Source organism: Rhipicephalus microplus, chromosome 4 (assembly GCF_043290135.1).
Source record: "Rhipicephalus microplus isolate Deutch F79 chromosome 4, USDA_Rmic, whole genome shotgun sequence".
Lineage (NCBI taxonomy): Eukaryota > Metazoa > Arthropoda > Arachnida > Ixodida > Ixodidae > Rhipicephalus > Rhipicephalus microplus.
In genome coordinates this window covers 23,766,255-23,793,685 of record NC_134703.1, presented here as the reverse complement: position 1 = coordinate 23,793,685, position 27,431 = coordinate 23,766,255, and the positions used below count along the sequence as shown (strand labels likewise).

At 48.4% G+C, this 27,431-nt stretch overlaps 2 protein-coding genes across 11 annotated transcripts in view; one reads left to right on the top strand and one right to left on the bottom strand.

Moving 5' to 3' along the window:
• The window catches only part of LOC119171738 (uncharacterized), a 93,460-nt gene extending 84,253 nt beyond the window's left edge, over positions 1 to 9,207 (top strand). For 7 of the 8 annotated variants that reach the window (XM_037422561.2, XM_037422558.2, XM_075892337.1 and 4 more), the window contains exons 2-6: positions 1,892 to 2,053; positions 2,619 to 2,860; positions 3,370 to 5,599; positions 7,318 to 8,066; positions 8,733 to 9,207. In XM_037422561.2, coding sequence (XP_037278458.2) covers positions 1,909 to 2,053; positions 2,619 to 2,860; positions 3,370 to 5,599; positions 7,318 to 8,066; positions 8,733 to 8,945 — 3,579 coding nt within the window. In that variant the 5' untranslated portion in view covers positions 1,892 to 1,908 and the 3' untranslated portion in view covers positions 8,946 to 9,207. Of the gene's footprint in view, positions 1 to 82; positions 369 to 1,891; positions 2,054 to 2,618; positions 2,861 to 3,369; positions 5,600 to 7,317; positions 8,067 to 8,732 lie in introns of those variants that run through there. The other variant, XM_037422559.2, reaches the window with a different exon arrangement.
• Positions 9,208 to 18,971: 9,764 nt separating this feature from the next.
• The window catches only part of LOC119171561 (uncharacterized), a 160,484-nt gene continuing 152,024 nt past the window's right edge, over positions 18,972 to 27,431 (bottom strand). For all 3 annotated transcript variants that reach the window (XM_075892331.1, XM_075892334.1, XM_075892335.1), the window contains 2 exons: positions 23,690 to 26,495; positions 18,972 to 23,323 (listed from right to left, as the gene is read on the bottom strand). In XM_075892331.1, the coding sequence (XP_075748446.1) occupies positions 22,597 to 23,323; positions 23,690 to 26,495 (3,533 nt within the window). In that variant the 3' untranslated portion in view covers positions 18,972 to 22,596. The remainder of the gene's footprint in view (positions 23,324 to 23,689; positions 26,496 to 27,431) is intronic.

The window sequence follows — 27,431 nt, the reverse complement described above, 5'->3', positions numbered from 1 at the left end:
AGTGAAAAAAAAAAAGGAGAAGAATCCTCTACGTCGAACTCCCTTTCTCAGACGTCGCTTATACGCAACGGCGCGGCGATCCGAGATGCAGTCGGTCCGTCGAGGACGCCAGCCAGCAGTGCGCGCGACTTTTCGCGTTCAACCTCGACCTCGCGGTGGACCGGTTGTGTTTGTGTGTGCGCGATCGGCGCTGTCACGCCGTTGTACGGAAACCGGCTACTGCCCCGCGCGTCGCGGCCTTATCGACGCATGTGTTCTCGTGGATGTGCGTAGCAGGGCGGGAACGCGCCGAAGACGACCGATGCCCAAGGAAGCCAACATGCGTAAAATCCACTTCGTGATATACGTGCGTCACGGCATGCGCAAGCGTAAGTCTTCTTTTTCCGTCGTTCAAGTCGATTAATTGATTGATTTGTGGGGTTTTACCGTCCCAAAACCACCGTGTGATTATGAGAGACGCCGTAGTGGAGGGCTCGGAAATTTCGACCACCTGGGGTTCTTTAACGTGCACCCAAATCTGAGCACACGGGCCTACAACAGTTTCGCCTCCATCGGGAATGCAGCCGCCGCAGCCGAGATTCGATCCCGCGACCTGCGGGTCACCAGCCGAGTACCTCGGCCACTAGACCACCACAGCGGGGCTCCGTAGTTGAAGTCAAGGTGTTGCGTTTGTTGAAATGTAATTGTTGGGATTCTACGACAGCAAACTACTATATTATGAGGAACCCCGTTGTGGAAGGCTCCGAAAGTTTTGGCCATTAATGCGGTGTTTAACATGCACCTAAAACTAAGTACACGGGTTTCTATCATTTCGCTTCCAACGAACTGAGCCTGCCGCACCCGGGATTTGATCCCGAGTTCCCAATCTTCGGATGAGCACCGCAACTAATTGCGTTCTTTGTACGTTTGTATATGTGATCTTCGAGTGGCGCTAGTCAGCGGCGCCTACATGGGACGCATTTCCGATATATCTACGCTACCTCCCGAGTCGTTTGTTTGTTACCAATACAACAATGTAGAACTGCAGCTAATCGACATCCCGGACACGCGGCCGGGACGAGTTTTTTTATCACCGGAACTTGAATACTGCTGTAAATTCACATCACGCACGACTTCCAATAGGCTTTGCGAAGCAGAGAGTCTGCATGGGTCTCAGCATCACTTGTCAAGCCTCCGATAAGTCACACTTAAAGGATTGCCTCAAAATAAGCTGTAGATGAAGAACGTGAAACAACTGACTGCTCAGAAGGTGCAGTGCACTTCGTGCTTCTCAAACTTGAGAGCTTTGCCACGGACAATTTAAACCTTTTATACGAATGCGGGGGATGGCATCTCGGGTTTATACGCGAAGAACATGCGCTCAGTAAATTCAAGTGCATAGCAAGTGAGCTCGCGCATGTTTTCGTGCAACAGGAACCTTCGTCCTATGACTTCTCTGTCGGACTAAACCTCAAAGTGCGCGGTCATTTGTTTAAGACAAAAAGACATGTGGCCAATGACATGTGGTCAATAAAGGCTTGAGGTCACAACCTTCCCTGCTTGATCTCGCACATTCCTTTCGGTGCATATACTCAGTAAACGCGCTTTCAAAAAGTGCGTGCCAAGTGAGGGAAGACGTGCGCGGGTGTTCGGTTGCCAGAAGCCATGCATCCGAGGGCAGCCTTCAAGGTCATGATGTAAACCGAAAGTAACTCGGTGGTAACGCGCGGGCCTTGCCGAGGTAAACGAGCAGCACCGAGGGTATAAGGAGCGATATAAAGTATGAGTACGATTCCGGCGCCTGGTGCGTACTCGTCGCCTTCGTCGGAGGACGACGTGATGTGTATTTGTTCGCTCAGTAATGGCGCTCACAAAAGGTATATCCTCACATGCGCTTCTCTCTTGCCTGCAGCGGACATACTAAGCGTGATGGAGAACTACCGGCAGACGACGCTGAGTCGGCTGACGGCATGGTGCTTATGGTTCGGCCACTTCATTCTACATCCGACCAGCGCCTGGAGATCGAGCACGCTGTGGCACAAAGTGCAGCTGTTCTTCTGCTACATCCTCAGCTGTAAGTGTCGACTACTTTGAACAAGACAGCCTGAACTGTTAAAAGAGTGTGTTCTTGTATAAGAAACGGCAGGTTTAGACCCCGAAATGGCAGTACCGACACCAATCCGTAATAAAGCTGTAAGTGGCACTAAATGCGAGCACAATCAGAGGTAAGGGTGCAGCTGGGCGCACTCATCGACCTTGAAAGCGCACAGAGATGTGTAGCGTACGCAGGTTTAACCAATTTTACTGAGTAAAAAACACAAAAAACGCCCAAGTGCGCTAGAAAGTCTGCGCACTGGCTTACGAATGTAATCACGCTAGGTTAACGATGAAATACTCGGGTTATTTGTGATATCCAACACCTTTCAGCTGCCGAAAGCGCAAGATCTGAATGGATGTGCATGTGATTGCGTCGTCAACAAATTTCGGCATAGTCGCAGCTAAAGTAAAAAAAAACAGTCGATTGGTGGCATCAAGATGGAGCTATAGAGTTAGCACTGCAGCATTGCTCGTTTTTAATTTTTCAATTTAATTTTTAACGCAAAGTTTTTAATTTGCCTGTGTGGTCTATTTTTCGGCAGCTATATTTGTGGGCTACCACGAGAAGAAGACGCTCCTCGACTGGGTCAGGAGCCGCGTCAAAAATTACCCCGTGCCGGACAACTTCTCATCGGGCTGGAAGGACGGCATCCTGCTGTGCGCGCTGCTCGATTCCATGTACCCGGGTTCGTGTCCTCGCTACGACCTGCTCAACGCAGACAACTCCCTCAGCAACGCACAGCTGGCCTTCTTTCTCCTGGAGAAGCACACACCCATTAGACCGGTGAGCTGTCATCACTATAGACTGCATGGCCTTCAGAGGGCAGGCCGCACTTACGGCTGCTCGATTAACAAAGCAATACTGTTGAACTCCCCCTTTAGACAAGCCTTCCGCTAGAGTCACTCGGTTGCTCAAGATGCGTATCGCAATACGCTTGGAGCCGGTGTGATGTTTACATCCGTTTTGCTGTACGTATCTGTAAACAGAATTTCCCGAGTCTTGTCGCGACAGTGGCAAGCGTAATGAAGCCAGAAAGATTCAGCAACACCAGCATGTGCCTTTGAGGCGTGCGAGCTATTTCACATAGACGGCTTATAAACCAAAGCTACTTGTAAGTATACTACTGTCTTCCCGGAACACTTTGTACAGGATTGTGACTTGTTTTTAAATGAGCTGTATGAATTGACAGTGTTAAATTAAGCCCTTAGTTCGTATACCCTAAGATGCCAAATTTGATCACGCCTAAACTGTTTCGCACTTGCTCATGGAATATGTTTCTCTACTCTTGACAGGAAATCACCGCGGAGGAGCTTGCTGAAGGCAGTCCGAGCATCGAAAAGGCTGTGCGAGCCATTGTTTCTCGGCTGAAGGTGATCTCCGCCAAGGCTCAGCTGCAGCAGGCTCTGGGGAAGCGACCCTCCATAAAAAATGACGGTGGTGACGACTCTAGCAGCCTGGTGGCACGGAAGAATTGCTTCGCCAAGGGCATGGGCCTCATCCTGGCTGTGAGGGGACGCAAGGCCAGCTTCAACGTGTTCACGAAGTCCACGAACAACTTCTGCATCGTTGTCGAGATTCGCGGACCCGACAACACAGTCTGCAAGGAAATCATCACTAACAAATCACCCCGACGTAAGGTCACCGCAAGCAGCCGAGAAGCCGACAAGTGTGCGCCCGATGGAGCTGGTCAGGACGACAAGAAAATCCTGATAGAGTACGACATCCAGCCTGGTATGGTAGCCGTCAAGTACACGCCCCTGCTAAAAGGCAAGCACCAGCTGAGCATCATCTGGCACGGACAGCACCTAGCCGGAAGTCCGTTCACGGTGAACGTGGATGACTCTGCCGACTACACGGACGACTTGCTCCTCCAGCGGCAGGACTCGGCTGATTCGCAGAGCTCCGACAAAGAGTACCCCGCTCCTGCAAGCCCAACCTCAGCAGCGCAGCTTAAAGGAAGGATCAAAAGGCGCCGCGTCCTCCGTAGAATAGTCAACGTCAACGGCCAGGACATCGTGGTCGAAGGAGACGACAAGGACAAACTCTTCGAAGTCCTGCGGTCCTTGTCGTCCAACGTGTTCAGGCAGAATGGAGGGGACTATAGCTCGGGACGAGAGAAGCGCACTATTACGTCAGCCGACGGTACGCGAGTAGTCAAGCCTTTCTTTTCGCCAGTGAGCAGTCCGGAGTCATCTCCCGACACATACAGCGGTGTGGACTACGGGAGCAAGTCCCTGTGGGAGCGCTCTAAGCAAGTTCCTTCTAAGCTCGCTATGCCGGCGATCGTCGTCTCCTCGTGTAGTCCGCCTGCCAGTGAAGAAGAGCGCACTCCGGAGGTTGCCGGCGATGCTTCAGCCGAACGGCGTTGTCCAGGTGCACTCGGCGGAAAAGCATCCCCGAACGTTTCGCCGAGTGGAAGAGCATCTCCGTGTGGGACAGTGTCCCCGAGCGGAACAATCACACCGAGTGGAAGAGTATCGCCGACTGGGACAATTACTCCTAGCGGGAGGGTGTCTCCCTGTGGAAGGACTTCCCCGAGCACATTTTCCGAAGTCTGTGAGTTGGACGAGCTTTCTTCCGCAACGTTAAACTCTTCAAGCGGAGGAAGCAGTGCTGCGCGTGCACTCTTTGTGAGCGACATGTTGCATCAAGAGACAGCGGTATCCTACACTGAGACATCACACGAGCTACAGACGGCCGCACATTTGTCCTCATTGAGCGAAGCCGGCGATGTAACTTTCGTAGGAGCTGAGTCACCTGTGCTGAGCGACGACCTTCCGGACTGCACAGGCCACAAGCAGCTGGAAAGGACCTTATCAATCATATCAGAAGAGAGCGACAGGCCACCGTCCGATCAGTTGGAGCCGTCGGAATCGGCAGATGTCGCGGACAATCTCGACACCCCGCCTTCGTGTGAATACAACGTTGTCGAAGCAGACGATGTCCCCGAGCCTAGTCAGCAGCAGTCTGATGAGTCTGCCTTCGGGAGCCGTCCCGTTCCCTCGGAAAGACTTAGCCGGATGTCTGTTCTCGAACGAGCGAGATCACTCGAAAGTGCGTTTCCGCAGCAGTCTCACATACAGAGGCACTTATCGCAGTACGACGTGTCGTCGTCTCAGCAAGCTCCGTTGTCGAAACTAGACGAGTTATACATGGACACAGTCAAGCTGAAGCAATTCTTCACTGAAAACTTCAAGAAGACAATACAGACAAGCAGCACTACGCACACCTTTACCTCGTCTGGCGATCGTGATGAGTTCTTGTCGGTGAGGGACATGGTCAAAGTGTGGGAACATCGGCATAGCCTGAGCCCGTGCGGTAGCCCTGAGCAGGTCAGCCTACGCGGCGATGCCAGCAACGGTCGACATGGCGACAGAAGGTTCAGAGTAACACAGGTTGCAGCTTCCAGTAAGGAGAACGAGCCGGATTTAGTCAAAGACGCTATTCTTCCGCAAGCCGCGCGTCGTCAGGCATCTGTGGACAGTGGCGTTGGGTCCAGCGGTCAGTCGTCAGAGGACAAAGGTACGCGGGGGATAGATAGGTCGCCATCGTCGTCATGTTGACTCTGTTGTCCCACGGTGCAATGTGCAGTGACATAATGTTCGTGTACTTGTGTGTTCTATGTGCTGGTACTGAAGTTTTCTTGTGCCAACGTTGTAACTGTCGTCTCGGTGTCTTTTCGTCTGTGTTCGCTAGGCAGAGAGAACTCCCGCATCATTGACCGGGACTGTGCATTTATCTAAGTCAAGAAGAGAAGACAAATGAGACCACAACGTCGCTTACCGCCCATAGCTGTGTGATTGTCCGCCACTTCCTGGCAAGGTACGTTTGTTATTCTGTCCTGTGATAGTTCTGTTCTGTCAGGTTGGTTGTATTGTTGAGCTCTGTTAATTGTTTTGTTATGTTAATTGGATTAAGTATACAGACGTACCTGTTGGATAACTATATACTCTGTCAAAGTGGTTGTAAAGGAGCCTTGCATTATGGCATTAAGCGTTTGCCCGAAGAGCATGGTTAGCGTGATCAAAGTTCGTTACTCGGTGATTAGTTTGTATTTTGTCTCATAATGAAGGCACGTAGCTTACTGTGTATGTTTCTTCGACGCAATCGCTACAACTGGGCGAATTAGTGGGAAAGATTACACGTAGTGGTTGGATCACTTGGGCGCGTACGCATATGCAGGACTCGTGCATACATGGCCCTTCGTGATGTGGCAATGACAGCAGCAAATGGCTCAATGTTCTCCATATGACAACATCGGGCGATGACGCACCCACTGATTACCTTGCCTGGATGCGCTGTTATGAGCGGCGTCCCTGAAGTTGTCAATGTGACGAATACCGCCAGCACGAGGCTCGAGAAGGAATACTACAATCCCTTCGTAATAATTGAGGAAGTGCCCTCCAGACGTTTTCAGCACATCGAGCGCGATCGCTTTTGATCACGTTAATGACGTTCCTCGCGACTGAACCGCTTATGCTCGTGCGTACTTACGCAGACCTCCTGCACCACTGATGTCACTGGGGCCTGTCTGACGTCCGCAGTAGTGTGTCGCAACCCTCTAGCAAGACCTTCACACGTGTTCGAATAGGAGGCGCTAAATAAGCGCTTGTAGCGCAATACGTACGTAACAACAGTATACTGAGGCACCTAGCTGCGCTGATCTGCCTATGTGTAGTAGTCACAACAACCTACATTGATTATTAGGAAGCATCTATGTAAAATATTCAATGCCGAATGAAAACGAACCCGTCTGAGCGAGAATCAAACATTGTGAGCACCTCAGTCGGGTAGACACAAATAAATGGCATATGATTGTCGTTGCTATAACGACGGGTCAACTTGCTTTCTATATACTGTTCTGTTTTGTTGCCATCTTATCGAATTCCCAATAGTGAGCCGAATATACACTCAAATATAACTCGCCCACTTTGTGATATAGCAACAGAAAACGTATACCAACCAACTGAAGGGGAGAATAACCTCGAAGTATCACAGTGCTGCATATGACCGATAGCCTTACAAACTACATGACAAGTGAAGCTGATTAATCGCACAGTTTGAATGTCATAGTACTTATCTCGAAAGTTACGACCATATAAGGCGCTGTCGCCTATACTTCAGCGCGCCCATGCGTTCATTAGGCAAGGTTGCAGCATGGATTCTATTACCGCTTTGGGGTATGGAAAAAAAATTACTGGCTCCGACTTACCGATGCGTTGCTTGCTTCACTTGCGCAGGGACGACCGGATCAAGTGATCAAGCGCTGTCCAACAAGACGCAGCGGCAGCGCAGATGCAACACCCCGGACACCCTTCGATTTCCCGGGGATCACCACAGCAACACGCGTCGTCCACCGACTGATCTGGATAGATCACTGGTCGAGTGCGGCTCCGTCGAGGGAAGTTCTGCCGTACGTTGCGGCATCAACAGCACCGGTAGCAGCACTGCACATTCCGCGATGAGACCAGTCAGCCCGACTCTAGTCTCCATTCGAAAGCGAGACGCCCCTCTATGTAACTCTCGCAACAACGGCCTACGACAACGCGAGTCTTCCCAGAGGTATTCGTACGACTTTTGGTTGGGCTACTGCAGCACCGAAGAAGAGGGGTGCAGCCGCGGCACCGAGGGAGCCGACCGAGCACGTCAGCCGAGGAAGCGTCCTACGATGGCAGCAAGACGTCGGTCGGATGAAGACGTTTCCGAAGAAGACGATGTAGAATCCGAAGAAGGCAGTTGCGACTGTTCTTCGTGCGAGGATGGTTCCGAATTCATTGACGACGCGTTGCACGACTGTTCCCTGATCCTGGACTCCTACGCCTCGTTCGAGCTTGTCAAGTCTTCGAGCGATGCGGTGGGTGGCCTCTACTACAACTTCAGAGAGCGAGACGACGCGCTGTTCGCCGAGCCTACTTCTCGACCCGACAAGTGCATGGCTTCCGGCGCACAGCTCTACTTCGGACAGGTCGGCGCCGAAAACCACTTCCAGGTTCGTGTCGTTTTCCTGGCAGTGGAATCGCGAAAATGCGTGCGACGATTCAGTGCTTAAATACAGGTTTAAGCGCGCTCCAACGTACGTAATTATTCACTCAGTATACTACGTTAGTCCCGACTATCTGCAGCCATGACGTGACGTCGATGGTCTCACAGCAACTAACGACGGAATATTGATAAGTTGCCCGGGCGCATCAGCACTTCAATCTGTGTTTTACGATGTTTAGCTTTATCTACTGAAAAAGCGCTTGCCAATCGAAGGCGTGTCGGTAGAGTCGTGGAAAGTGTTCACAAAATAAAAGCAAAACTCTGGAACTAAGTGTGGTGCGCAGGACTGTGCACACCGAGGTTACGTACTCAGCACCAGGAAATGCCCCGCGTTGTATCAGCTCACGCTTAAGCCAGTCGGGGTGTTGGCGGTATATGACGTCAAAAACCCGCCGGGAATGTGCATATAACTGCTACCGCAATAAAATGGAAACGGAGAAAGGGATCGCGAGTGACGCTTCTCCGTCGAGTGGATACAGCACGATTTCCAAATGCGAACCGAAACAAACCTGTACCGGGTGCACGCGCTCGGCTGCAGGAATCGATATTGCTACTATTCCCGAAAACGGCTGTCAGCGCGTGTATTTATATCGTCGCCGTTCTATATTTGCAGGTCTCCACGAAGGACGCCGGGAAGGGACCCCTCTCGGCCAGTGTGCTCGGTCCCAACGCCGACTCCGTCACAAGTGTTTCGGTCACCTACTGCGGCCAGGACAAGTATACAGTCACGTACAAAGTCATCGAGCCGGGATACTATATCATCCACATCAAGTGGGCCGAGTGGCCCATACCGGACAGTCCAGTGATATGCGAAGTTACTGCGTGAGCCCACGGCGCACCGGACGCTCTCGGTACAGCTAAGACACGCAGCGAGCAGTGGTCAATGCCGCAGTATTTCTTCGACAACTTCTTTGGAAGAATGTGTGCGCGCACCCCGTTTCGGTCTACTACGTTCCTCTGTGCTGCAAAATGGTTGCGTGTGCAATGTACAGAAACTCACGATCACCAAACTCTTAATTTATTGCGAGTCACTCGCACACATCACTTCACATCCATCAATAATAAATAAATAATACATTCAAAATGTTTCTGACGCGCACTGACTGGATTATTTCAAAGTTTCTGGTGTCACTGTGACGCTCTGTTGTGGCATGACATAACAGAGAATATACAGCAGGAATTTACGGGTAGATTCTGGGCTCGAGCGCGTTATTAATATGGTAGGTGGAATGTATATTGTAATGGTAAATGAACGGAAAAATTTATCATGATATATGCGGTAAAATTAAACTGGGTATTGTTTACAGAATTACACAAAATGCGCATTTGAACCAATAGATGAAAGTTTCAGCGGGATCGAAGTTCTTACTTCTTGCTCGTCATTGGCGAAGGAGAATGCGAGTCATAAGGGGCTAAAAGAGACAGGTGAGGAAATAAGAGCCTAGCCAGGCCAGGGATTGCAGCAAGGTTCGCAACAGTTCTGCCGTGACCCAGCCTTGCGCGACTCATTGCAAGGTGCGACAATTTTTTTTTTAGGGGTGAAGCTCCTTAAGGCGTGGGTCTGTACATCCTCTGAGATATGTAGCTGTAGTAGTAGTAGTCAATAGCCAGGCTGAACCAGCTCTAGTTTATTTCTTGCAGTGTTCACTAGATGGCGGTAGGTAATGCGAGATGTTATAAAACTAGATGGCGGTACTTAGAACGTTCACTAGATGGCGTTACTTGTAGTTGATGAATAGATGCGAGATGTTATAAAACTAAATGGCGGTACCTGTAGTTGATAATGAAAGATGCGAGATGTTATAATAGGAATGATGTCACATATGGCGCGTGTCATTGGTGGAAGGCAATCGTTCGATTTAGTGCGGTGACATATATGCTAGGGAGATCGTTGTAATAAAATTCGTTCGCTGTTGGCGTACCGTGAACCGGCGCGACACCGCTACCAAGATCCCTGCCGTACGAGAGCGGGAGGCCCAAGCGGCACGGCAATCACACACAGTGTTTCTTACGTCTTTAAATGATGATCGACTGGGAGAATTACACGAAAAATTCACGGTTTACCGACGATTCCCTTCGGAGCTTCGCCCACTCATCATTGATTGATATGTAGGGTTTAACGTCTCTGGACCACCATATGATTATGAGAGACGCCGTAGTGGAGGGCTCCGGAAATTTCTACCACCTGGGGTTCTTTAACGTGCACCCAAATCTGAGCACACGGGCCTACAACATTTCCGCCTCCATCGGAAATGCAGTCGCCGCAGCCGGGATTCGATCCCGCGACCTGCGGGTCAGCAGCCGAGTACCTTAGCCACTAGACCACCGCGGCGGGGCCGCCCACTCATCATCATTCACCCTGTAGATATGCTGTGATTTTTTTTTTCGGGCGGGGGTTCTGTCATTTTTAATGTATGTTCTTGCGTGTGCTTGTGCAGGCAAAACAAAAGAATTTTCGGGAAGGGCTCTCCCAGGCTGCCATAGGAAAAAATGTTCACAATCATTAAAATTCGGTCCTAATAACCAATTGTTCGTAGCAATAGATTTATTTGCCATAACCTAAAATAATGGAAGACGCCTGTTTGGGTAGTCGGCGCATATAATCAAAGGTGGAATTAAAACCCCCCGAAAAGTTTTAATTTGGTTTGCGCATATGTGCACGTACACATACAAACGTACGGATGAACATACATAAAGCATTAATTAACCCCCCCTCCCCCCCCCCAAAGAAAAAAAATTCTGGCTGCGCCCCTGGGCAGGGTACACGTCCTTGATACATGGAGTCAGGACAGATAAGTGCGGTTGAGTGTCATTTTGTGCTCTGTACCACAGGAAAAGAAATTTTCCCGAGAGAGAGAGAGAGGAGGAGGGGGGCAGGGCACGGTCCTGTTGGGCCAACCCTGGCTATGCCGCTAGTGGTGCAGTAACGCAGCCGGAAATCTCCACAGCAGAACTGTTATGGTCGCAGGTTCGCCGGGTGTCACCATCATGCTCGCGCTCTCCTCATTCCTCTCCTGCATTTCTCCCAAAACACGAGCGCCGCTTTCTGCTGCGGGGAATGCTCCGATTGGCGCCAGAACGAGTTCAGAGATGAAAAAAAGAGAGAGATAGACAGAAATTCTTGGCGAGGCGAGATTCTGACTCACGTACCCACAATTCGAAGGCGAGCATGTTAATTATATATGTATACTCGGCTATCTTGGCACGCTACAGAGAGAGATATAACTATTTAGTAAAATCACCGGAGATGTTAGTCTGGTTTATCACCTGGCTTTCCAATCCTGGCGTACACACACTTTACATATAGCCCCATATGCTATACTATAGAATAGCAAGAGGTTGCGAAAAAGAATCGAGGGTAAGGAGGAGTGAAAGAAGTGGACAGAGGGAAACAAAGCATAGGAAGAAAGAGAGAAAAAACAAGTTGAGAAATAAAAAGAAAAAAACGAGATACGAAGACAGACGGAGTGAGAAAGAGAAAGAAACAAACAGAAATCAACAGACAGAAAAAAGAAGAAAAGGCAGCAAGCATAGGCATCATACCATAGGCGTGCATGGTACAGCACAACAACGGGTTGGAAAGAGGGAGGTGAGAAGGCAAACGCCTAGCCAAGCCAGTACCAGCTATGCGTGTTCACCAGCTCTGCTGTGACCTATAGCCTTACGCTACTTGGTGCCAGCGCAACATATCGCTCAATAAAAAAAATATACAACACAGTTTCCCTCCCTCCCCACGTTTCGCATTGCGCCGATTCTCAAGGTACGTGGGTTTTGTCGAACTTTTTTCGTGTGTGTTTGTGTGTGTGGGAGGGGGGGGTCAACCATACTTTATGTATGTTCATGCGTGAGTTTATATGTATGTGCACGTGTTGCATATATAAGCTAAATTGAAAATATCCCAAAAATTTCGCCCCCGCTGTGGAGTCTTGTGAAGCGTCGAGGTCCCCCACTGCGATAGCCAAGCAGCAGTACGCCCCAAAAGGTGCGCTTTCGGCGCTCTTTCCTGACACTGCTGCGCTGTGCAAGTATACGTTGGTTTCAAATCACCAACTATAGCCCAAGCATCCGTTTTGTTATTACCAACGCCACTCAGCAGAAGGTGATCACTGAGCGGCACGAGCGTAGTATGGCCACGGCGCACACACCATTGTAGCTGCGGGGGGATATTCTCAAGCACTCATCAATATATTGTCGACCAAAATCAGTCGGCTTCATTAGGTAGAGCGATTTATCTCGCGGTCCGCCTCTTTCACGCTGCTACGAATGCCCCTGTCTGCCATTTTACGTGGCCATTCCTATCTGCGAGCAACCGATATACAGTGATGACAGCGTGGCGACTGCGTGCAGCAAGCCAACGGCCATTGGCGAAAACAGTCGGATAAGTAAAATATACACCTTCGTGAGGTCACATCGGCAGAGATTTTTCAAGTCATTTTCACATATCATTCCCCTTTTTATGGGCTTCGTAATCAGTTCGCATGACTCTCGAGCCGGTTATCATGACGTCTGCCACTAGAAATGGACAGGGCTGGTAACCCTGCTTTTATATGTGGTCGCAGCAAGTGGCCAAACCGTTCCGGACGCTGTCAAATTCAGCCATATCGTTTTCAGCCATATTTTAGGTTCTGACCACGTGATTCTGGTCATACCCACTGTGGTCAGAACTGCCAACACAAGGTGACGACAGACTTTCTGAGTGGCTCAAACGGTAAGCGTGGCGGCACTCGACGACCTGTGACGGAACCTCAACTTTATGGTGTCAGCTGATTTCTTCTGGTGTCAGCTGAATGGTGTCAGCTGATCTACTGTGTATCAAAGACGCCCTGCGTAATCCTGCGCGTGCTACAGAAAGCAGCGCGAACTCGAATTGACGTGGGAACTGAGCGGCACTCCGGGATCATTTGTGCCAAGCCTGTCTGACGGACTTGCGAGCAGCGAGGGCCATCGCGGCTGCACGGGATCGGAACGTTCACCGTAGTGATGGCTTGCAACCATATTACGTCCTCGTCAATACTTGAGCTGTAAGCACCATGGAGTTGTTCTTCAACGGAACAAGAGCACCTAACTTCCCATTAAGTAGCACTTGTGCCACATCTATGGCCAGACTAAAGTGCGCAATTTACTGCACTCTGATGTTGCAGGTTCCATCAACGCGATCGCAACAAGGGTATCGAAACGAATACATACGCTTTTCGCAACGTCAAAATTGCGAAAATTCTTTGACAACGTCGTTCGGGTGGTACCGGTAAAGTGCGGCAGAAGTTAGCAGAGAGGCGTGGACTGCTGTCGTAACTGCGCGTTTCATTGCTCTAACCATTTCACTTCGCTGGTGGAGCTCGAGTGTGTTGGCGGCATGCGGCGTTCCGTAATATCCACTGCAATTAGGCCACACGCAATGCACAAGAAAAACTACGCTTTTATATTGAGCTCGCTGAAGGTTATTATACAGTAAATACAATCAAAGTGACTTACAAGCGAGAAAAAACATCAACTTACGAGGGGACGTGGAGTGCAACTCGCTGCTCGTGAGTTCACAGTTGATAGTTCATCGTCGCTGTCACTCTCGGTGCGTTCTAGATCCAGTGAAAAATCCTCAACGTCGAGACAGTTTCATTGAGCCCGCCGAACGGCGGGTTCAATGAAACCGAATTTCATTCTCGCCGCCGAACGACTTTGATAGCACTGACAACGCGTCCCTCACAACGTTTATCTGGGCGCGGAGAGCAATTCGCTCAGACACCCGGCAAAAAGCGAATCGCTTGCAGTGTGCTGCCATCTATCAACGAACGTAAAAATCAAGCGGCACAGCGTTGGCCAAGGTTTCGAACATGGTTTGGAAGAACAAATCACGAGCCTGCACTACCATGGTAGAATGTAGGTGTTCTGTGGCACTACTTTCCACGTACAATGAATTTTATAGGATCCACGCACTACAAAAACAGTGACGAATGCTATCCACACGTAAAACAAGGCGACTTCGAACTGCAAAGGTTAGACGCGATAACATTTAACTATCCAACGTGGCTGCAGAAAATCTCGCGAAGCTGATATGTGTACTCTGCGGGCTACTTTCCTTCCTCCCACGGTGCAAGAATATTAGGTGAGTGAACGCCGTGAAGCGAACGCTTGGCGGGGAGGGTCCGATTACGTTCTCGTTTGCGGTATGCCGATAGATGGCTCGCCGGACTGGGGACCGTGGCGGGCTGCTGGCAAATTCCGCAAAGCACACCCGACACAAAAAGGCGACGGTTTCCAAATATGAGAAAACGCGGTTATCGCGCAACAAACAAAATATGTGACACGCATAAAGTGACGCCGCGAAAGCGGGGGTGATAACAGAGGAGGTTGACAGTGCGGCGAGGGTGTTGTAGCGACGATAAATGGTGGTGGTGGTAGTGGTTAGAATGAAGAGGGAAAAGGCACCTAATTTCTGTCTGCCTTCAGGCGACACGGCGCAGTGCCTTATAGGGGTGGGGGGAAGGAGGGATAAAAAGAATAGAAGGAAAATAGACGGAGAAGAAGACAGCCAAACGAGAGAAAAAAGATGGAGATAGGAAAGTGGGGATCCGGTCGAAGCAGTCCAAGGGCGGGGCGCCACAATGCGAGAGCTGCACGGCGTCAGGAGACCGCGGAGGGCGAACCAGTCGGCGGTAGCTACGCTGACGGCGGAGATCGCGAGGGCACAACCGTCCAGCTTGAAATCCTGCGAGCGAATCCCGATCAATGAGCGCCGTTACTTTCCCACGTACAGGGCTTTCCTAAACCAAGAGGGAGGAGGGAAGCCGGTGCAAAGTTTGTAGCGCCATCTCTCGGGCTCCTTGTGAAGTAGAACACTATCAGGCACCGGATAGTCCCGGCGTTCGCTCACCTAAAGTATTCTTGCAGGTATATTACATTACAGGTATATGACATACCCCCGTATTCTAGAACGTCCCTTCACTCAACGCTTCACCTTCACCTGAGAAAGCCGATGGGAGCGCAGTCTCTAGGCACGGCAAGTCATTGCATATGTGGGGGTGCTGACACCCCCCCCCTGTAAAGTTGTCTGCGCCGCGTGGCGCACGTGTCTCGCCCCAAGGCTTTATTTTGGTGGTGACCACCGCCAGGCGATAGATGGCGTTGTGTTCGCTTTAAGTACCACTGTTGGTAGAGTGGTAGCGCCGGCGGTGGCCCCTGGCGGAAGGCGGGCCTTGGTGGTGGGCGAGCGTTAAGCGAGTCTCTTCTGCGCGTGGCGGCTGCCGCGAACGGTTGTCTGTCGCGTGGGCCCCCCCGGTTCTCGGCACCGCGGGCTTCGCGCCGGGGTCCCACGTGGAAGGTCAGGCGTTGGCGACGCCGCCTTCGGTATGTGCTAGTGTTGGGTGTGTTAGTGTGTGTTTATCATGTTATTGTGTGTTTAGTGTGTCCCTGCGTTATGTTGTTTGTATGGTAGCCTGTTAATTAAAAGTGATGTAACATTCGGCGGACGATATCGTCGTCTAAATTAGTTAATAAATGTATGTATGTTGTGTGCTTTGTACCGACCGCGTCAACTGTGTCCGTTCACTCCAAGAGCGTGGCGTGGCGAGGCGCTCGTTCGCCTCGCCGGCGAGACCCCACACATATCAGCGATAATCTGCTGCGATTCTTGAGTAACGCAGCGTCATCTTCATCCGAGCGGTGGCGGAGTGCTCAACTCTGTCAAGTGAAGGCTGAAAGTCGAGTCGAGGAGCGTTTGTGAATACAGGGGGTAGAGTTAATATGAGTCTGTATATCAACTCTATGATTGCAGGCTATAACCGAACATGCGAGTTGCCAAATATTTTCCCGAAAACTTCGCGTCTCGCAGTAACAAATAAGATTTATCGCGTCACGAACGGTCCGGTATATTTACTGATGGTTTGTGTTCGACGAACAAGGGCGGCGTCTGCCTACTTATTATCCTCGAGAGGACGCTCCTGAATTCTGCTAGGCGGCGCTACAGTCTATGAACGTTTAGGGATGATGATATGTGGGGTTTAACGTCCCAAAACCACCATATGATTATGAGAGACGCCGTAGTGGAGGGCTCCGGAAATTTCGACCACCTGGGGTTCTTTAACGTGCGCCCAAATCTGAGCACACGGGCCTACAACATTTCCGCCTCCATCGGAAATGCAGCCGCCGCAGCCGGGATTCGATCCCGCGACCTGCGGATCAGCAGCCGAGTACCTTAGCCACTAGACCACCGCGGCGGGGCAACGTTGAGGGAGCCTTCATGTACGCGCGTCTCCGGAGATGCACACACATGAACATTGCGATATTTCACGGAGGGGTTTCAGTGCCAGAATGTTGGGCTGTTAACTTTTGTGTTTTCTTTAACAACTAAACGAACCGTGTTGCGGTAGATGCATACTCATGAAAATGGTTGGGTTGGTGCACATGATGTTTTATGGCCTACACATCGCAATAGGCAGAAACAAGAAAACGTCTACTTATCAGCTCAAGATGGTGGCACCCACATGTGTCTTAGGTAAAGTTCCCAAGGAGCCGTCTGTAAAAAGACCTATATAACACTGTCCTCTACAATTGCCCAGCAACTGTCCCAGCATACTACCCGTGCTACAGCATCACTATGCTTGGTACAAATTACAGCATATATCAACACCAACTTATCGCTGATACTCTCCCTGCGCGTGCCATCCAAATCTACAATCGCTTCACTCGCACATGACGTATACAGTAGACTCTCACTAAATGCAAATCTGTTAAACGGAACTACTGCTTGAATGGAACTATTGCCTCTGCAATGCTTGGTTTCGGGCTTGTATTCTGCATCCATGTTCGCCTTTCAGTAAATGAAACTCCTGTTAAATGAAACATATTTTCCCAGCCCCTTAAGGTTCTGTTTACTGGGAGTCTACTGTAGTAGTTCTCACCTGCTGCTAGGCTAATCCAAATGGTAACGAGAGTACCATCAGTTCAACTGGGTTAAGTATTCGCAACTTTCACCACAGTGCACCAGTCATGTGCGCATAAGCCTAATGCGTCTGTTCGCCGGCTCAGTTCACCGCTGCGTACTTACAAAAGTCAATAACCAAAAACGCGCTCGGAAAGTTCGCATGATAACAGGTGTCTCGCACATTGCTGTCTGTATTCTTCAAAATCAACAATAAGACGCATGACTAGGTAAATTGACCTAACACATAGTTTTCACGAGACATCACAGATGGGTTCCCTGCGCTGGGTAGCCCAACATAGTTTTCACGAGACATCACAGATGGGTTCCCTGCGCTGGGTAGCCCAACATGCGGCTACGACACACTGTCATTCATTCCATGTGATCTTCCGTTCACCAGCCACGCCAATGAATAACACAAAGGAATATAAGGGGGCACCGGGCCGCGACTAACCTGATGTCACCGTTTCTTGCTCTGCGTGCTCGGATAGAGTTCACACAGCATCTCGACCAGCTGGTACCTAAAGATGGTGACCACGGTTACGTCAATGAAAAGTGCAGTGTGTATACTCGGGTGCAGAGACGTATGTTCCCCATTTGACGGGGGTAGTCAAACCTAAGCTCCCTAAATGGCTGTGCAATCAGAATGAGGTACGCAAAATAAATCTGCCATTGCACAGCAATTGATCAAAATTTGCAACTTTGAGCAAGATGACCGAAGCGTAACTGCAGCTCATCGCCTAGGCAGCCAAGCAGCTTATTAAATAGCTCGAAAATGTTCTCCAGCGGCCATCTGGTTCACGCAAGTGAGGAAGTAATGTTGCGTCACAGACTAGGCGATCGATCGCTTAGATTCATGATCATGAATCTTGGCATTCATGTTGAAGTGAAGGCTTCCGCACATCCATGTTCCCTCGAATCTAGATTTTAAGCTGCGAAGCGGTTAAGCCGCAATTTGTATGGCGGCCTATCAGAAAATTATCACCATTAACGCATATGTGCTCGCAAGAATTGGGTAAGTTTCACAACTCACCACTGGTTTACGAAAATGAATGCAACAGTTAGCCCAAGAAATGGCTGCGAAGCTTCAGAGACAAGCCAAAGACCCTGAGTACTTACAACGAAAAACGGGAAAAGTAACGGCTACTGCAAGAAGACCTTGACCCGATGGAAAGCCTACGTCTTTGATAACGTGCATGCATGCATTTTGGTTCAGTGGTTGCATAGTAATGCCTAATACTGTCTTCCCCAAGTTTATAAAGTTATGACGGCTTGATGAGTATGTCAGCTTTCTTGGACAAAATGCCTCTAGGCACCGCGTATCCTCGCATCTGACAATTGGGGGGTTGAGCTTCTCCCCCTCCTTATTCTGCATTAATGTAACACTTGTGCAAGAGACCATGCTTGTCCTGTTTTTTCTTCCTTTCTTTTCCCCAGTTCTTGCACAAAATGCCATATGCTATAACACTTGTGCTATCTTGTGGCAAAATAAATACACTCTGAAAGTCTGCCAAAGGTTTCATGGATTTATATGAGGCCCACAGCTTCTACCCACAGCTTCTGTAGCACTGTTCAAGGCAACCAGGTCGTGATAGTGTGTGATATTTAACATTATTGTTCCACAATATTTGACTACAGCTCATGCTCAGTGATAAACGGCATCCAATGTAATATGGCCAAACTTGAAAAGCCCCTTAACTAGCCCTTTCTTCATATTTTGAGGGATTCCTTTAGGATTTGGAAGAAAATGATATAGTGACATTTCACTTTTTGAATGGTGCGCATATTGTCTTTGCTGCCAAAGCAGGAACATTCGGAACAGAAGTGGGAACTCAGTGCAGAAAGAGAATTTTCTTGCTCTTACGTAGCTAGAACATGACTAGTGGCAGTGTTTCTATTGGCTGCACACTTTAGAGTAAGTGCACAAAGACACGACAATTTCTGATGACTGGGTTTTCGTTTATTTTACGATTGGGTAACTTCGTAACCTTTCATTTGTACTCCACTCACACACACTTCTTTGATGTAATGTGCAAATATGACTGGCATGTCATGCTATTTCCATTACACAACTCCTCTGTTGCAGCAAGCCAGGCAGCATACCAGAAAGAGAAATATGGTGAAAGCAATTATCAGAGGGAGAAAAAAACTATCAATTTCAACACTTGAAGGAGGAATCAACATAAAAATCCATTGCAATGCATTTGTAAGCATGGTTAGTATTCATATCTGTAACTGAATGCATATAGAATATCCATCTATTTGTACAGTATGTACAAACTATAATGCACGAACACTCATACAGTAGGTGAAAATGTACAGCCGGCAAGCGAACTGTCATGCTTATCGAAGAAGCATTGCAATAGCATATGTAGACTACAGCAAGTGCATCGCTTGAACAAATAGTAGACATAAACACAGGGATGTCAAAACAACGAACTACAGTAGATAAAAGGAGACTGTCTCAAGTATGAGTCAAACCCACTGAAAAACTTTTGCCTACTGATCTTACAAAAATTTGGCATCAAGATACACTAGGAGCTGCGCCTGTACATTTCGTTACATTATACACTGTGCTCAAACCTCCTGTCGGCAGCTGCACAAAAACAATACGACTGAAGCTCAAGCACATGACAGCGGATAAGTTGTCTACGGATGACTGAAAATTTCACACTACAGAGTTACAAGCAGAAAGTACCCCTTACATGAGATAAATCGCTGTTAAACAAGTCTATGAAGAGACCTAATAGCAAGCAAAAAAATTTTTTAAACTTCGTACACAGAGCACAAAAAATGGCACAAATGCATGACAATGACAGCTCTTAGATGCGTCACACAATACTGACGCATCCATTGCTACAAACAGCTGCACAAGGTTACGTCGCTACACTGAAGCTCATAATGTATTGACTAGAATATGTAAAAGTTTTGTTTAAAATCCTAGAGGAACATCAAGTGCTTACTCCATATCAACAGTAAGCAAGCACCAAGTGTTGCCTTCTTTTCACAGGGACCATAAATATAGTAGCTACATAAGCTGCTTAAGACAATAAAACCTAGCGATGCCTTAAAGTTATATAAATACACAATTAATGATCTTAACAATGTTAGACATAACTATTAGGATGATACAGATGTGACACCACTCATCAAAAACACCGCAAAAATGAGGATGTGTGAAATATGGAAGTGGCCAATCTACACACATCTCCAATAAATACCGTTGCCCCAGAATACCCTTGGTACTCTGCAGCAGATGTCCCCAAGAAAAGAAACAAACATGATATGGCCACTTTTCATCTCTTGCTTATTCGTAACGAAAAGATTTAATTGCGGCCAAACAAACAATGAGAAGTTTTTCAAGCTGGCAGCCAATGATGGTGGCTCTTCACTCGCCTGCAAGGGAGTGAAAAGCCAGTCTGTACAAGCACATTTATTGTTAGTGCCATTGTTGCCCACCAAGTCAGTGCTTGGAATTGCGACCTCTTGCAAGTCCTTGTTTAATCAAAGTGTGCAAGCCTCTCACAGCAATGTGCGTACAAATACTGCTCATCCTGTTCTATTATAGGGATCCAGCAGCGATTTATTTTTACAGCTCTCTTTCAACTTTTTATAGGCATGAAAGGTGCTGGAACTCAAGAAGTTTGCGCCCCAGCCTGGCTGTACATAATGTTGTGGGATGGCGCCACCAATGTGGTTTATGCATGTAGGCCAAAATAGCAGATGACAATTACATGTCGCCACTTGAAAAAGCCGAATCACTAGCTCAGTGGGCCGGGTTCACTCCCGATGGCTTCGCTAGCACTGAACTCGTCAACAAAAATCAGAGTTCTTGAGGCAAAGAAATGTTGCCAATGGTGATGCTCTTGGTTAGCGAAGTCACATGTGACACAGCCATTGTTATAATGTGTCTAAGCCTCTCCACAGCTTCCCTTGTTGTTACTAGTGGCTTGCTTTTCCAGAGCTTCATAGCTTCTCTCATGAATAACTAAAGCCTTGAAGCAACATACTGAATTTCAACACAAGCCCCTCACAGCTACAACCTGAAGTACTTAAGATGACCCATCACGCCCTCATTCGTACAACAGTGACATGGGGCTCCAGGTTGACTGCAGCACAGAAGCACCATCCAACAAAACCTTATCATAAATGAACATGGATGTGCACATGTGCACTATGGAGCACATGAAATTTTTTCTCGCAATAGTGCAGTCATCATGTTGACCCGGGCTTAGATGCTTTCTACTGAAACTTCAGTAAACCAACGAACACCACTGCATCCGAATCTGCTGCATGAATGAGTAGGCAAGCAACACTTGCAATGAATGGACAAAGATTTATAAAACACCGCCTTCAGTGTATGCATGAGCACAACACAGCAATGAAAAGTTTTCAAAAGCAGCATCCTAATCTTTCCAGCACTTCAAGATGCATAAGCGAATTGCTCATATGCATTTCAGCCTCAAAGTAATATGTGTTTATCATACTCTATGTGGTTGTAATGAGACATTTGCTTTACAAAACAGCTGCCTATGAAAGCTGTCAGGAATTTGGCAAGAACATGCATCGTTTTTTATGTTGGTCAGTGCTGGCTAATGTGGCACTTAAATGGTTTATCACTATGTATTTTTCTACTTAAGTGGCTGGACCGAAATATTTGACGGATGTGTGACTTTTCTGCCGACAGTTTATTACTGTCAACTAGTCGGTATGATGGATGGAACGGGCATACATTTGGTTTCACATCAGCTCCCAGTGCATAAAATTAGATTCCATCTCATTATCGTCAGTGGTGTTCAAGCAAAACCTAGACCGAAATTCCCCGCGTTTTCATTGCGCTGCACAGAGTTCATCTCCCTTCAGCATACGCTTTAAAAATGTCGAATATCCACTGACTGGCTAAGTTCTGTAACCTTTCTATTACAATGTTTTTAACTTTCTTTATTATATGATGTACATTATGCAATAGCACTTTGGATGTGCCATTTCTTTTGAATGCAGAAAAATCAGGTTAGCGAACATATCATGTGTTCATGTGTTAGCAAAGGAGCTCGTCAGCACGCACTCGGCGAATGAAGACTACATTGTGTGAAGCACGCAGGACCTGGTGCACTACACATAGATTGAACAGAAGCTTAAAAGCTGTATCGTAAGCAGTATACAATAATTATTATTGATATTTCAAGGTGTTTGTAGTAATATAGGAATTCCAGCCTTGTGAAAGGAGGCAAAAAAAAGCAAATAAGGGTTGGCACAGCTCTTACTTGTGTCCTAAGTAACTTGATGGAAATAGACTTTATATTATTTATTGGCTCTTCCAAAACTGCCAATAAAACTTGGTGAAGCACTACCTAAAGACTTCACCACACCCAAAGACATTCTCAAGCAAGCATGAGCTTGCACATGTGACCACCTGATTCAAGTAAACATTCTCTACAAGCATACCGTCCATGCGCAATGAAGCAAGTGTCTATGACACACGCTTCCAGCAACACCATGCACCAGACCGCTCAACTTATTGACGCAACACCTGTCCATGAGCTTCCCCAGAATGACACAATGCCTACTTGACCTGCAGCTCCTGTTCAACGGCACACCGTGGGGTGCCAGCCAGTTTGACGGGAGCAGGGATCAGGGAGCGTGTGCCTCCAGGAGTGGTGGGCGTCTTCGGCTTGTAATTGAACGGCGACACCACAGCCGATGCTGGCGATGAGCCCTTGGAGTCTGCAGTGGGCGACAAGGCTGTCGCCCCCAGCTGACTCATTGAACTGTGAAGCATGGGTGAGTGCAGTGGCTGCTGTGAAGGGGATGCTGCCGCTACAGGGCTGTTGAGCCTGAGCGCGAGAACTGTGGGTCTGCAACTCTCCTTACCAGAAGGCAGCAAGGAAGGAGAGACCACGGGACTCGCTGAGGCATCTGATATCTTCCGACTGGTGCCAAACACACGCTTAGTGCTTGCGGCAAAGCCCATTACTGTCTTCGTGGAAGACTGTGATGACAAAGCCTGAGACGAGGATGGTTCCGCCAGCTTCTTCCAGAAATTAGTTGGTCGTACGGCCTTCGCAGGCTGAGCCGGAGGCACAGAAGACCGATGAAGGTTCTGTTGCTGTTGCTGAGTCAAGTTTGACATTTTCGAGCGACCCTTTGAAGAAGACGACAGGTCAATCTCCGATTCAATACCGACGTCTGTCAGCTTTTCGTAAGTAGAACTCCTACAGATTACAGGCTGCTGCGACTGCTTGTTTGCAGCAGAAGGACCGCTAGACTCCCCTCGTCCTGTGGTCTTACAGCTGAAAAAGACATGCAAGTTTCATAAAAGTGATATCATGACAGCAGAAATAAATTGACAGCAAATTAGCCGCTCGATCTGTCTTGGAGAAAACATATCAGCTTATACCAACACTATAACTGCAGCCACCATCACAGCATTACAGAATGCAAGGGGTCAAGAGGAAAACGCTCACATGTAAATCTGAGAAGTCCCTAAAGTTTTCATCCAATAATTTATCATTCCTAACCAGGTATTTCAGAAAACCATTCAGAGAAACGCCCGACCCGATTTCTCAACAAGCTGAATCTAAATAAGGATACTAACATTATATTCCAAGTACAAAGTAATTTCACAAAAAGCTGACATGTAGATACTTGTGCATTACCTTTCAGATCTAGCCGTTGATTTGACACCAGGCTTTGCAGAATTAACTGCTGTGGTGGAAGCAGGTGGAGAGGAGCCCTTGCGCTTCCACAGAGATGAGAGTTTGCTTGGAACAGTGTCTTTCCTGGGTGGAGCCGGTGCTCTGCCACGGGGCATCGCTGCGCTGCCAGAGCTAGACTGTGAGTTCAGACTAGCGGCACTTCCAGATTTCTGAACCTGGGCACCAGAAGCCAGAAAGCCCCCACTGCTGAGACTACGTACATAAGGCCCCTTTTTGTCGTCACCGCCAAGACTATGTGAGCTTGGAGAGTGTGGAATTGTCCTCCTCTTTTGCACTGCACCACCGCTTGAAGATGATCGGCTGCTATTCACTGGAACACTTGGAGTCGAAGCGCTCTTTGCTGGTCCTCGCGAAGAGTGCTGAGGGCTGCTGTGAGTGCTCGATCGTCCACTATTGGCCGCAGCACCATCCTGCACCGAAGACTTGCACTGTTTTGGATCTGTGCCCACTGTAACTGATGCTGTGGGGTCTGTGGGAGACTCCTTAGTGAAAGTACCCTGTCTAACAAGGGGTGGAGGAGCCAGAGAAGTGTCTGGACAGTCTGTTGCCGCTGTTGCCCTGGCATCTTGTTCCAAACTCTTCGGCCGTCCAATAGGCCTGTGAACCTGCAAATTCCCTGCACTTGTTGTAATGGTCTTTGTCTGGACTCGAGGTGTTCGAAGTCCTGGCCTTTCGCTCAATGTCTTACCGGGTGAGCTGGGAGCAGTACGCACGAACCGCTGTGGAGATGTACTCTTCACTTGCCGTGATCCTTCAGACGAGGACCTCTGATTTTGTGAAGCTCTAAGCGCTGAGGCCTTAGTATGCTTGATAGGGGAAGGGTTTGGGGATATGGACTGCTTTGGCGAACCAGTACGTTTGGCACCAACCTTTGAAGGAAGTGATTCTCGCCTGCGGACGACCGGCGGAGATGCGCTGGCTCTTTCCTGCTCCTTCTTGTCCTGTAATTGCCGAATTGTCTCCCTGTTTATTGGCTTCACTATTCGTGGCCCTCGGGATGAGGGGGGCCTCAACAGGGATTCTGCCTTCTCCTGCAACTCTGGCTGGACGGCATCATCTGTGTTCTCTCGGTCAGAATCATTAGATATCAGCGAGAAGGTCTCATCATCAATTGCATCGTCATCTTTTCTTTGACAAAAAACGTCATAGAACCTCTCCCTAGCTTGTTTCACTGGCATTCCGAGCAAAGATGGTGGGCCGACGTCAACAGCTGGGCATTGGACCCTTTTTGATGGGCTGCTGCGGCTAAGAGAAGAACTATGATGAGCCGGTGATGAAAAGTGTTCATCAGATTCCAAGGGTTCTATGTCTGCTGATGTGCTGGCCAGATTTTCTGTGCTATCTCCAAACTGCTCTTCCTTCTGCAACGAGGAGACGGCTGGAGGTCGCAGTGTCTCCGTTGTGGACGTCAGCGGAACATCATCATCGTGCATCAGGTCACCGTCGAATTCGACATCAGATGCAAACCCATCAGAACCCATTTCTGTCATGTCTTCGAATGTCACTTCATTCATATCCTGGTAGACTGAGGGAGGTTGCACATGTTCAAGCATTTCCGAAGTACCACTACTGCTCTTCATGCTGCCATTTACAAGTGAGTTTAGCTCACGGGAGTATACTTGTGCCATGTTGGCAGCTGCATTTAGTCGCTCTGACATGTCACTGCCCCTCTTAGACATCCTTCTCGGACTGGGTTCTGGCACAAGTGGACTGGACTGACTGTTTAGGTCATCGTCACTGGGTATGCTGTTTAGGCTCATACAGCTGCCACTCATTGAGAGGTCATCCATCGTGGAAGGTGGGTTGACGTTGTTAAGATCGTCGGACTGACCGCTTCTGCTGCGAATGCTAAGGTTCTCGATTGAACCCATGGCGGAAGGTGGTCCGACATAATCTAGGAGGTCACAATCGCTGAAAGGTGACTCCATCGATGCTCCCAGGGCGCGCCGCACAGTCTCTGGTACACGGCCACGCTTTGGCGCCTTCCCACACTTTCCGTTCGATGAGACGTCCTCAGAAAGGCCGCTGCTCGTCATGCTCATGGACAGAAGGTCTCCCATGACAGATGGAGGCTTCGCACCTTCCAGGTCGGACATCAAGCTTGTCGTACTTTGCATCATTACGTCCTCAATGTCAGGTCTCACCGACCTAGCCTCAAGGGCTGCATTTCCAGCATTTAATGTTATAGCTGGCACTTCCTCATCAAAGAGCCTTGCAACCATTCCATTCATGACAGGCTGAACATGCTGTGTCAACGGGGGCGCTTTCAATGTTGATGAGCTCGTACTCGATGATGACGGAAGGCTTGTGCACCTTGATTCTGCAGAACTTGGCATCTCCGAATCATCATCAATTAGTTTAGCAGGTTGAGGTCGAAGTTTTTCCTGAGCCCTCTCATCTTTTTTTCCCTTCTCTTCGGAAATGTTTTTGTCATTCTGGGTAAGAGAGCTTGCCATGCCAAGGTTGCATTCAGTCTTTCTCGTCTTGTTTTGATAACCGAAATGCCTCTGGGGAATGCAAGAGGAATCTTTCGGTAGCTGGTTGAACCTCTGAATTTTCTCTCTGAAGGACATGGCGGGTTCGTCTGCTGCTGAAGTTCTCGAAGTCGATGGCCCTGGTTCAGAGTGGCACATGCTGTCAGATGCATGCTGGGGATTCCCAGCATTACCTGAGAAAGCCTGTGGCAATGCAGGAGAGTTCGCATTTGTCCGGAAGACCTTCGGAGCAGCAACAAGGCTAGGCCTCCCTGAAACAAGAGTTATTATCTTGTCAAGCCCACATGCAGTAGTGATGCCCTTCGTAAAAAGATGGTCAACAAATACGGGCACTGAATGTACACCAATTTAAGCTGCTGAACTAGTCCTTCGATGCTCGAACCGGCGATTATTATAACTTTATTACATTATACAAAAGTGTTTATATAAGTCAAAAATGAAGAGCAAAGCCTTAAATTTCATGCCCAAACTGCAGTACTGAAACATCAGTGTCATTGAAATCAAAGACTTTGGAGTAGTTTAGCAAACTTGGACAATTTCTGTATGAAAGTATTTTAAAACATACTGGATTGAAAACGTGGATCCCACAAAAATGGTAAAAAGCATCGTAACTAAAATGCATCATAACTAAAATGCATCGTAACTCTTGCTAGAGGCAAACTGTTACGTCTTCTGTGGATAGTTCTAAGCTAGCCTCGCGATGCCATAAGAAACTTGCATTTTAACATTAAGCATGCTTCATTTTCGTTTCTTCTTCAGCTAATTAAAACTTTACTCAAGGTCTGCATTCAAAGCATTAGTTAAACACACTACCGTTTATTGTCACTTCGATACATCTTATGGACACAGTGCATCATAGTATCATGATATAACGAACAAACACGTAACTTCTACGAAATCAGCAAATTGTATGTGTGGCTGAGGCTCACAGAAAAAATTGACCCGAATCTACATGTTACACTGTAGATGGTGTAGATAGAGAGAGAGACAAAAAAAATTGGCCCGAATCTACATGTTACACTGTAAATGTTGTCACGATAATCTTGCGTCTGGATAGAGTGAACAAAACGTTTATTTGATGTTCTGCGCCAGAAAATCGGCGAATGGCATTCTGCAGGCGCTGCGTTAGAGTGCCTCGAGCGTGTAGCGGAGGCGAACGAGCGCATCGAGGCACGTTAGACACAAGT